Genomic DNA, 11,987 nt, shown 5'->3' with positions numbered 1-11,987 from the left:
TTCATGGCTGTCGTGCAGTTCATTGCAAGGTTGACTTTATTATTAGATTGCTGGTATTTTATGCATTCAGAAAACAATTTGTTCAGACATGCTTCTCTGATAGGAAGTATATATTAACTACAGCAGAAACATGTGCCTCTCTTTATATTTTTTCCAGCAAAAAAAGAGAGATAATTAAGACCCTGGGTATGTATCACATTGAAAGGCAACTAATGAATTCCAAGAAGTGTTATGCAGTTCCTTCAGCTGGGCTAGGTACTGGAGAAAACAGGACACACAAGTGTGCCCCACAGCAAGTACCAAATTGTGTGGCCAGCCACTCCATGCTGTTTGTGTTTTCAGAAAGTAGAATGTTTCCCTCTTGCCCTTAATAGGCCGGTTTTGGGTGAGAGGGGAGGAGGGAACTGCCACCAACCCAATCTCTGAATGACAGGCCAACATGGCTGGATGTCTCACCAAGGCAGACCGTATGAATTCTGTCTACCACTTTTGTCCTCTGACAGGCTCAAAATATCGTTCACCTGCCCAAGGTCATTTCCATCAGCAAACTATCCTTCAGATCAGCCAGCAAATAATTCCATCACATCAACGCTGCATAGCATATTTGTACTCCACGGTAGACAAGACATTCTCATAACGAACTATGCACTAACGATTCAGGAGAACAAAGCCAACTCTCTCTGGCAGGTTAGAATTCGAATCATGGCCAATAAATCCACATACATTTGAGCTGTTGAGCCTTAAGGCTTGCTTGGCGGTTGGTGATGTTTGGCTGGCGAGGCAGCGGCAAAGGAAAAGCTGCTTCTGGCCTTTGCTGTTGCAAAGAAAAGATGGAACGTTTTGCTAGATGTGCACCTCCTCTCCGGTGACATGGGGCAGATAAAATATGACCTGGGAATGCTGTAGCTGGGACCAAGGCAAACTGGGTCTCAAGGTTCCCAATTTCCATCATTCATTAATTTAAGTGATGATTCAAATCAACCCTATTTATAGGGCAGAAGCGATGGACAGGGTGCCAGCTGCTCACCTGACATCCTGTGACTCCTGTCACTGGCACACCAGGAGGGGCACGGTTCAAACCTATCAGCAGAGCCAATCCAGCACATCCGTTGGTGCGTTTGCACCACACTAAACTCATCCCCACTTCATTCCTGTGGCACACCACAGCAGTGGCAATGATAGGTCAGGTAAAATACTGTGGAAGGCTGATTCATTTTAATTTACAGTGGTGCCCAGTGGGGTGGTTAAAAACTAGAAGGGGAAAAAGGAAGCGGGATGATTAGTCCAGGCTCAATTATTTCCAGTTGAATAGAAATGATGGCATGGGTAAGTAGGTAATCTCACCCCCACATCAAGCAGTGATTTAAAGACTGGATAGGCAATCCCAGCAGTTGGGACATTTCAGCTACACAAGAACTCAGAATCAAAAGCAGACACCCTCACAGAGCAACTAAAGCTAAGGACAGCAGGTGTATTTTGGGAGGGGGGAGTTGGATGCACTTCAAAGACAACTGCTGATTCAATTGGCTCTTTCCTCTTGTAAGCAAGTTTTGCAGGGGTCCTTACAAGACTGGGCTGCATGGCTCACATCTGCAGCTTCCTGGTCAGTGCCAACATCTGCATATTAACCCAGAGCAGGTTTGTCTTGTCCAATGTACCTGCTGTATTTAAGAGCATAACCAGGAGGTATTCTCAATCTTCACCTGCAGGCAGAAAATAAAAAAGGACTGGGGGCCATTGCATCAGCTTCACAAAACTAGATTTCGGCACAATCCTCTGCTCAAAAACATCCTCTTTATTGTACCACAGAAAAGAAAACCCATTATAAACAAGTATGTTGAAATATACAGGTTAAGTTACTAGTCTTATTAACAAAATAAAGCTCTATCTATATGTACAGATATCTTTTGGGGGGGCAGGGGACAAAACTAAACTAAAACAGCAGCCAGTTGCTAGAGAACACCAAGGTGGGCAGGTGGGGAGATGGATGTGTTTATAAAAAAAAACAGCAAGAGGCAAAGCCTTACCCATTCCCCAGCTAATTGTCTCACTTCCTCTCCATTGAGCCTGTCACATGCCTTTCTTTGCTCTCACGAAGCTGTCTTTAACATAAATGAGAGTTGGGGAGGAATAAATAACCAAGGAGGTGCAGGTAAAGCCAGTCAGGGGAGCCAAAGCAGCCAGGGCAAGTTCCAGAGGGAATTCCTGCATTCGTCCGTTGTGGCAAAGAGAACAAAGAGTCTGGTGTGATATCTCAAAGACTTAACACAGTCAGAGAGGAATAAACCTTTGTGAACAAGGGTCCAGGTGCAAGGGCATTAATTAGAGGTTTCACCTTTTTAAAAAAACAATGGGGGAACACCTTGCCACTCTTCTTGTAAGTGCCATTTTGCTTGTGATGCAAGGAAAGCAATGAAATCTTGGTCCCTTAGGTTAGGTCATGTGGATAAAAAAGGTTGATGTTTAAATACAGTGGTACCTCTGGTTACAAACTTAATTCGTTTCGGAGGTCCATTCTTAACCTGAAACCGTTCTTAACCTGAGGTACCACTTTAGCTAATAGGGCCTCCTGCTGCCTCCGCGCGATTTCTGTTCTCATCCTGAGGTAAAGTTCTTAACCTGAGGTACTACTTCCAGGTTAGCGGAGTCTGTAACCCAAGGTGTTTGTAACCCGAGGTACCACTGTAAATTACTTTTGCCCAAAGAAGGAAGGACTTTTCAGATGACATGGAGTTTTTCTTGAAAATACTTTTCATCTTAAAAATAGAAGTGGAGCTGAATTGCTTTTACCTCCAACTCAATCCTCCTCTCTCCTTGTTCATCTCCACATCTGGAATAAAAAAGATGTGGTATACAGGCACCGTTCCAAGATACGAGGGAGGAGGATTCCCACTTGGGACGGCCATCCTGTCAAAAGCCAGAGACTATCCATTTTCACTACTGAGATGAGGCAGAGTAACGGTGTCTTTCTACTATTTTTGCTTTATCGATGCCATTCCATCTTTGGCCAGTAGAGAGCAAAAGCCTCCCATGTTTTGGAGCATCTCTACTTTTATATTCTGCATTGGCTTCTGCTAGAACATTGTTAAGAGAAGACGGAGAAGTTTAAGAAGGTCATCAGGTGTGATGAGCTGGGGGAAAGGGGTGTATGCAAACACACACGCGCTATACATCTATATATTTTAAGACCATGACCCTCTACATTCCCTCTCACCGCCCCTGCTTCTTTCCTTCTTTTCACGTGGTGAAATTCAGCATTCTCCACTCATTGGCCAAGGACAATGTGAATCAGTACCAGAACTACTGCAGCTGCTTTGACCAATTCCACAAAAGGATAAATGGGAGTAGAATTGGGCAAAAGGGATGCAGGTGAGGCCCCTTCAGCACTGAGCCAAGGAGGACTTGTGTATAATAAGCAAGGAAGGGCTTGTGTTGTGACCACAGCAGGTACAGAAATTGCTGTCGAAAGTTAACAGGGTTGACATCTAAACACACCTGAAAGGGTGTGTGCGATTGGCCCACAGTTATTTAGAGTTACCAATTCATTAAAGGATTTAAAATTTACTTATTGAAATTACAGGGCCTTGAATGAGTCTCCTATTGCTATTTTTCCTCACTATCTCCCCAGGTTAGGAGAGGGGAACTAAAGCACCTGCTGCCTTCCTTGGCTGTGCTAACCATTTCTCTGGCTTCCTTGCCCGATTCCCCATGGCCAACATGGTAAGCACAGACCATGGCAGTGGGGGCCCATCCTAATGCTGTCTCTGCGTACCGTAACAATCACAGGTGATGGGGAACCAGGATTCAGTTCCCAAGAGGGGGCCTGAGAAGCAGTCACCACATCCAAGGCAGGCAGCTGCTGTTACCTCTGCCGTCTTAGACCTGCTTAGCTGGGAGGAAGCTCCATTTAACTCAATGGTATCTGATGCTATGGAGACACATAACCAAGGTGGCATAACTAGAATTAACTCTGTAAGAATCTTTGCCTGAGTTGGGATTCTCCTCTTCTCACAGGGCATCCTGACCTCCACTAAGGATCTGGTTAGTTTTGGACCCTGCTGCTGCTGTTGGGTGTCTCCTGCTGCTGTAGTCAAAACAAAATAAAAAATAAAAAAATTCCTTCCAGTAGCACCTTAGAGACCAACTAAGTTTGTTGTTGGTATGAGCTTTCGTGTGCATGCACACTTCTTCAGATACCTGCTGCTGTGTATACTGAGAACTGGCATGCACACAAGCACAGGAGGGAAACGGGCAGTGGCTTATTTTACAAACTGGGCCAGGGCTGCCAAGGGTAGAAGAGGGCCCCTCCGAGATGTCCGTTGTTATTCATTCAAGTCCAGAGCTAAAAATGGCTCTATGGGAATTTACTGGCAGGGCCGGTGGGAGCAGAAAGAAACAAACACAGGACGAAAGTGGAGTTGGGGTGGGGAGGGAGATGCAGAACTGGCAGGCATCCGGAACATACAGGGAACAAGCGTTCCACCCAGGCCTTTGGTTTGAGCAAAACTGAAAGGCCCCAGAGAGGTCAGATGAATTGGTGGCTACTAAAAGCTGGTGCAGACGGCCAGACCACCAGCAGGTGAGGCCTCTGTCCAACCGGCTGCACACACCACCTTTCAAGGAAAGGAGATCAAGAGAGCAGTGGACACAAGGAGAGATTTGCTGCTAAGCCACAACACAACTGAATGCTGCGTGGAAGACACATGCAATTGTGACTAGGAGTGAACTTCTCCCCAGTCTTGCATTTGCTCCCAAGAGCAAAAAGATGAGTGTTATATTGCTTAGTTGGATTCAGGAGATCTTACATTCCTGGATTGGGTTCATGTTATATTCGCAGTTGTATGCACTCCCTTGTCAGTCCATAATGGAGTTTGTTCCCTCTTATATAAACTCACAGCAGCTTGGGGAGAGAGCCCTGCGCCTCCACCCAGAGGGCAGGACCGATGTCCCTCAGCAGTTGCAATGTCATCTGCATTCCAAGACTCTCCTTGAATGGCACCTCTCTTTGAGCCTGACCCTCATGCACATTCAGCAAGCCTGAGCCAAAATTCCTTCCTTTCAAGAGAGAAGATGATGAATGATCAAGAAGCCCTACCAACACAATGACACACAGGCCAGATCCTCTCTTTCTTCTGCTCCATGTCTGTCTTTTATATAAAACATCTAGGAAAAAACTGAGTCAGACCATTGGTCCATCAAGCCCAGTATTGTCTACTTTGACTGGCAATGGCTCTTCAGAATAAGAACCTTTTTATTGGAAGTGCCAGGGATTGAACCTGGGACCTCCTGCACACAGAGTGTGCCCCCCTATGCCGCTGAGCTACAGCCCCTCTCCTTTCAGCAGCTTGGTACATGGGTCTGGCTGCTTCCCGGGAATCTGCAGCCACATAGCGGAAGAACCTGGGGGTATTTTCTCACTTCCTTGGCCCTCTCCCGCCTTCTTCCAAAGTCAGCTAATTATTTTGACGCTGGAAAGAGGACAAAGGCTGGCGAAGTCCCCTGTTTCCACACACCTCCCCCCCCCCCTTCACACCACTGGCTTAGTCTGTGAGAACCACCAGCTCGCCATCGCTCTTCTCCTCGCCTTCCGAATCCTCTTCTTCGCTGTAGTGGTACATCTCGCCATCGGGCACTGAATGACTGTCCTCAGCCCCGTCCCCTTCCTCTGGCTTCAGGCTACGGGTGTTGATGATGACCGGCATATTTGCTTCCATGCCACGGGGCAAGTAGTGGTCCATCAGGGGTGAAGCCAGTTGCATCCCAACTGACCGCTGGTACATGAGATCCGAAGATGAAGGAGGCATCTGGCTTCCCTGAGGTCTAGAAAAGACATTACAGCATGAGAACCATAGCCTCCTTCCTGCTGCTCCTCCACTAACATACAGTGGTACCCCGTGTTATGCACACTATCCGTTCCAGATCGCGCTACGTAACATGGGCGTGCTTAACTCGAATGCCCCCCCAAACCTGGAAGTAGCACAATTTGAGCGCTTCTGCGCATGCACAAAGTGCGCAGAAGCATTCTGCGCATCCGGGGGTCGCGCCCAGGTTGTGCACGCTCCGGAAACGCTTCCGGGTTGCGGGCATTCTTAACTCGGACGTCCGCAACCCGAGGTGTGCGCTACCCAGGATATGACTGTATACCCCACCTCTCCACAAGGAACTAGGGACTCAGCTATACAGCTGCAAATGTAACGTTTGAAGTGCATTATACAAATATGACACTAGGTGGCAATAGTGAGCTTATGGCAAATTCAATATATATATATATATATTTAAAAATTAAAAGCATTTTCACAGCATTTCTAAATGTGTCTAGATTCCACCTAGATTGCAGTGTGTTTGGGCAATCCTGCCCTCTAGGAAATGCAAGTGAAACAGAGGAGGTGTCTGCAATAACCCTTGCTGGATACCAGCTTCCAGATCCTGGGAAGGGCTTTTGGGGTTGTCTGTCTTCCGTGAAGTGCCAGCTATGCTGATGGGATCCAGCAAAGTATTTAATCACATGTGCGATCCCTTCAAAGTCAGTGAGGCTATCCATAGGCTTAAAGTTAAGACCCCCCGGTTTAGTGTTTGTCTGGGTCAGTATAAATCAGCTGTGTCCTTGCCACCAAGGCATAATTTTTAAGAATGTGCACGCCTCTCTGTGGCGACTACCAAGGAAGCCTTTGCTGGCCACAGTCAGAGGTTTATGGTCCCACATTTTGCTCGTGCAAAGGGCACTTTGCAGAGGACGTGCTGGGCTGTCTTTTGCTCCCCAAATCAGCCACTCCCTAAGTTGGATCTGAGCAACAGGAAGCTCCTGGCTGGGCTCGGGAGCAAACGGAGTGGAGAAGGGGCAGGGGAGCCTCACGCAATCAGCCTGGCGTCCTGGCGCCGATTCCTCATCAATGCCTTGTATTCGCCAACACGGAGCCTCTTCCCTTCCACGATGCAGGTGCGCTTGGGGCGGGGCTTGTACTTGTAATTGGGATACTTCTCCAGGTGCTGGCGGCTGAGCCGAGCCTGCTCCTCGTAGTAGGGCTGCTTCTCCTGATTTGACATTGATTTCCATCGTGAGCCTGCAAAGTGGAAACAAGAGGGAGAGGGAGAGGTTTAACCAGTTTACTTTGTTCTTGCTTCCAGCCACGTATAGCTAGCCTGTTCTGCGCTAAGTCAAAATACTGCTTTTTAATGTAAACAGGAGAGGATGTCCTTAAAACAAAAGAAGGGGGAGGGACGACACAAAAATAAATGGATTTGAGGTGTTGGAGATGAGAAATATAGGCAAGCAATTACTCTTCCAAGTCTGAAGTCTAAACCCAACAAAAATGGGTTGTTTAGCATGTCATAAATTACAACAAACAGGCTGCATCAGGTAGACCACGTAGAAGAAGAAGAAGAAGAAGAAGAAGAAGAGGAGGAGGAGGAGGAGTTGTACCCTGCCCATCTGACTGGGTTGCCCCAACCTCTCTGGGCGGCTTCCAACAAATATAAAAGCAGAATAAAACATCAAACTTTAAAAACTTCCCTATACAGGGAATAGTGTTCATCCACACATTGTGCAAGACTTGATCAAGGCAATGAATATGCCAGACAGAGCACCCATTTCAAAAACAAAACAAGCCCTACATCTCTGCATCCCCTTGCAAAATGCCACATATGCCTTTTAAATGAAGAAGAGCAGAAGCAGGTGTCCATCAAATATTTTCAATTCACTTAAGCTAGGAGCAAGGGCCATAGATTCCTCCATGTGTTCAATTTGCACTTTTTTAAAAAAAGGTATATGTTTTATGTCCTCAGTGAACACTAACCCTAACATCATGGTTAATATCGCTTCATGCTACTGAAGGAAACCAAGTTATTCACAGGGACAGTGTACAAAATACAATATACAGTGGTACCTCTGGTTACGTACTTAATTTGTTCTGGAGGTCCGTTCTTAACCAGAAACTGTTCTTAACCTGAAGCACCACTTTAGCTAATGGGACCTCCCACTGCCGCTGCACCGCCAGAGCACAATTTCTGTTCTTATCCTGAAGCGTTATTTCTGGGTTAGCGGAGTCTCTAACCTGAAGCGTCTGTAACCTGAAGCGTCTGTAACCTGAAGCGTCTGTAACCTGAAGCGTATGTAACCCGAGGTACCACTGTACTATGAAATCCATTAAAACTAAACAAATATAATGAAAGTGCTCATCCACAAAAAATTATCCAAGCACAAGATAACCACTGTAAAAGGATGAACACCAAAAATCAAACCACCAAAATCCAGAGAAGATGCAGTGCTTAATAAAGACATCTTCACCTTGTAATGAGCACAGCACATATAGCTGAAAAGTTTTCATTTGAAACTCTCAGCTATTGTCAATCAGCAAACACTGACTTAGAAAGGTTGCTTACATATGTTATTATTTCAGAGAGATGCACTGCACATTTCAAACACTGGATTACTTGAGAGGTGGTAAAAAGTGCCAGAATGCAAGGCCCAAATACCAAAACAGACAAGTGAGAATTTAATTAATTTTTCTTTCTTTCAGCTATTTATATGCCGCTTAATCACTGACGTATCTAAATGATGTGCATAAAAAATTACAAAAAGCATATGGTGAATAATATCAATGAAAATTAAACATCAGAACAGAGAACTTCCTTAAAATGCTTGCTGGAACAGAAAGGTCTTTTCAAATGCCCAAATTTCTAACAGGGAGGGGATCTGCCTGATCTCAGCTGGGAGGCAGTGCCTCAGAATCAGGCCCACAATACCAAATGTACAGCTTCTGGGGGATACAAGTCATGCATCTGAGTCACTGGGACTTCACAAATAGGATAACGGCAACGTTTTGCACCAGCTGGAGTTTCCAGTCCAAGACGAGAGCTTGCTCCACCTAGAGCCCACTGCGATAATCCAGCCTTTCCATATAAAAGGCCATAAGCCACAGTGAATAGGCAGCCCACCTATTGCTAATGAGAACCCCTCACTCCTGCTGACCTTTCCTGTCACCTTCCTATGCTGCTCTTTTTGAATTCTTCCAAGCACAAGGTATGGTGAGCAGGTGCAACAGCTAAAATAGGCTGCCCTGCTGTAACTCGAATTCCCTGGGCTGGGTGACCTTTACTGTCATTCCCACCAGAAAGAGTGTGAAGAATGCAGATATGGAAGGTTTCGACCAAGCAGGGGAAGAAGCAGAGGAAGAAAATCAGCCCAAGAAACTCAGCCTGGACAAAATTCACTTGGTCAAGGCTTCTTGGAGAGGGAAACTACAGCAAAGCAGGGTGGGTTGATCTACCCTTTACTCAAAAGCAAAAAAAATGATGAGTCCTGAGTTATCTCTTCCCAAAGGCCAGACTTGCAAATACAGCTGAATGAGGTGGCAGAATGGACCTTTATCATTTCTGACTGCAGGTAGGGGTGCTATTTATTGTATTCACCTAAGTACAAAAAGCCCACAAAACACCCCTCCTTGCAGCAGAAACTAGAACACCATGAAGCAGCTCCCTCTTCCCGATTTCTACTTGTAGGTAATAAAAATAAAATTTGAGGGCGTTAAAAAATGGCAACATCCTCATTTGCATTCAGAAGAGATCTAGTCAATTCTACCGTCTCCTTCTGATGCAGCTCCAACCAGTGTTACATTCATTAATATCTGTGAAGTATTCAGCTGCTGTGGTTCATGTGGGCACGATACAAATTCGCACACCTTCAAATTATGCCAGAAAAATTGTATGAAGACTACCAGGCCTCTTGCTACTGATGCAAATCCCCCAGCCTCTCCGCCCCCCAGCTAGCTCATGAAAACTTTTGAGATATGCTCTCTCAAATAAGTAATGTTTAAGTAACACAAATCCATCACAGTGGCTATTTGTAGGTTGCGGGGTGAAAAGGGCAGTCTACCACAAGGCCCCTTGACGCTGAAAGTCAACGTGGGTTAAGAGCACTCCTTTAAATAAAGAGCCCTTACTTTTATTTTAGCAACAATGCACAAGCCCAGATTAAACATGCAGAGAGTAACCCACAGACCTCCAATGCTGAAGCATAACATGTTCACTCCCAGCATCAGTGGACTGAGACCTCCTTCAGAAACCACACCAACCTCTTTAAATAGCCAGCCAGGCTATGCGACTGCTCAACACTAGGCCACATCATGGGAAACACATGCTTGAGTGAGACAGCACTGCCGCTAGTGAGGGTTATTTTTGTTTTAGCATTAACAAAACATGACATCTATATTAGGTATTGCACTGTTAACTTCTACCTGTGGTGTACAAAAAGACCAGACAAGGAGTTGGATGTCACACAAAGCAAGGGTGGAATCCAGCCTAGCACTAAGACTCGTGTTCCATCACCACAAGGATGGAACATCTTCCCCCTCTTTTCTCTGCCATGCACTCTCTAAATCTCTTCTAGGGGCTCCCCACAACCTTCTGCAGCAGATCTGGGGAGAGTGTAGGAATGCATGGCAGAGATTGGGGGGGAGTCCCATTGTGCAAGTGGATGCTGCAATTTAATACTGCCCTATGTTTTTAACGCTCAAATCCTATGCCCACTTACCTGGCAGTAAGCCTCATTGAGTTCAACAGAAATTTACTTCTGAGTAGAGACGGATTGCACTGAGTGTATGCTATTATCCAAGAGTTCACAATCTTCTGCTTAAATTTTGGGTTAAGATTCAGGTGATGAAATATGCTTATTGGAACAGTCTTCAAAATATACCTTTATTTATGGTACTTTATTCTCACAACCTCAGTGTTCAGAGGTATGTGTTCTCACAACTGGGTTCCCTGCTTACTGACTCTGACGAAGAAGAGATTACAAGGTAATCTCATTCTAATCTAGCGGCAGAGCATATGCCAATTTTTGCTCAATAGTTTAGGCTGGAAACCACCCATCAGCTGAGAATATTATACAGCAGAGCTCCCTGCAACTAAGGGGAGTTCTCATGTCATCATTCCCCTTTCTTTACTGACTCCACTGTCAACGTTTTTGACAGGCCCCTGTCCCAAGAAGCTCAATGTATTTCCCCCTTAAGTTACACTTTAAAGCACCATGTATGTATATCTACACTGATGTAGCAGAACAACAGCATATAGCTGTCAGGTCCAAGAAAAGTTGTGGAGGACCAGGCAGGGGTTGGGGCAAGCCACAGTGATTGGAGCAAAAGTGTTCCTTCACCCCCAGGTTTTCCCCAGCCATGCCTTAGAATTCCTTAGAATTGTTTACCTGGACTGCTTGCAAAACAGGATGGGAAAGTAGTGGAGGTACAAAAGCTGTAGATCTACTTATTATTTTGGTCCTTTATAAGCAAGCCCCTGTGGTTGTTAAGCTTGCTAACAGGGATAATTGCCATACACAGGGGTTTTCTGTGGAATGAAAAGTATGTATAAAGTGGCTCAGCTTGCTATGGCCACTGCAAAAACCTGGGGCTACTTTCTCAATTCAGATGTGGGTTGTCATGGCGATACTTTGTAAGAAACTGAGACCCGGGAGTTGCCTTTTATATTATCATTTTTAAGTGAGATAATCCATTTTATCAGGTGTACACATATTGTGCGTCTTGCCATTGGATATACTTCGCAGTTTACGATATTTGCTGTTGACACAAAAATAGTTATTACAACTTTTGGCAGAAAACTAAAATTTATCGGTTGACCAACTTGACTGTTCCAAACTGGAACACTCACTTCTGGGTTTGCGGCGTTGGGGAGCAGATTTATTCGGCAACTAAGCTGTTTGAGAACCAAGGTTTCACTGTACTCACTGCAATGGATGGGCCACCTCCCATCTTCAACCATAAATCCACAGGCAAACCATGGGCCATCTCAATGAAGCTCGTGGACCACTGGTGGTCCAAAGGCCACATTTTGTGGACCTCCAAGCTATGGGATTTGTCCTGATGCACAGGCCTTTGTTTTAAGCATGTGTTTCATGAGTGTTGCTGAGGGCAGAGGTCATCCAGGAGCAGGCAAGGCCTAGTTTAGCACTGTTGGTAGGGAAAATATTGTCTACGGGG

At 45.5% G+C, this 11,987-nt stretch overlaps 1 protein-coding gene across 4 annotated transcripts in view; it reads right to left on the bottom strand.

Moving 5' to 3' along the window:
• Nucleotides 1-5,335: 5,335 nt before the first annotated feature.
• The window catches only part of SOX13 (SRY-box transcription factor 13), a 62,141-nt gene continuing 55,489 nt past the window's right edge, over nucleotides 5,336-11,987 (bottom strand). For all 4 annotated transcript variants that reach the window (XM_033152736.1, XM_033152738.1, XM_033152734.1 and 1 more), the window contains 2 exons: nucleotides 6,863-7,061; nucleotides 5,336-5,820 (listed from right to left, as the gene is read on the bottom strand). In XM_033152736.1, the coding sequence (XP_033008627.1) occupies nucleotides 5,541-5,820; nucleotides 6,863-7,061 (479 nt within the window). In that variant the 3' untranslated portion in view covers nucleotides 5,336-5,540. The remainder of the gene's footprint in view (nucleotides 5,821-6,862; nucleotides 7,062-11,987) is intronic.

The sequence above is a fragment of the Lacerta agilis genome, chromosome 6 (genome assembly GCF_009819535.1).
Source record: "Lacerta agilis isolate rLacAgi1 chromosome 6, rLacAgi1.pri, whole genome shotgun sequence".
In the NCBI taxonomy this organism is placed as follows: Eukaryota; Metazoa; Chordata; class Lepidosauria; order Squamata; family Lacertidae; genus Lacerta; species Lacerta agilis.
This window is presented reverse-complemented; position numbering and strand designations above follow the sequence as displayed.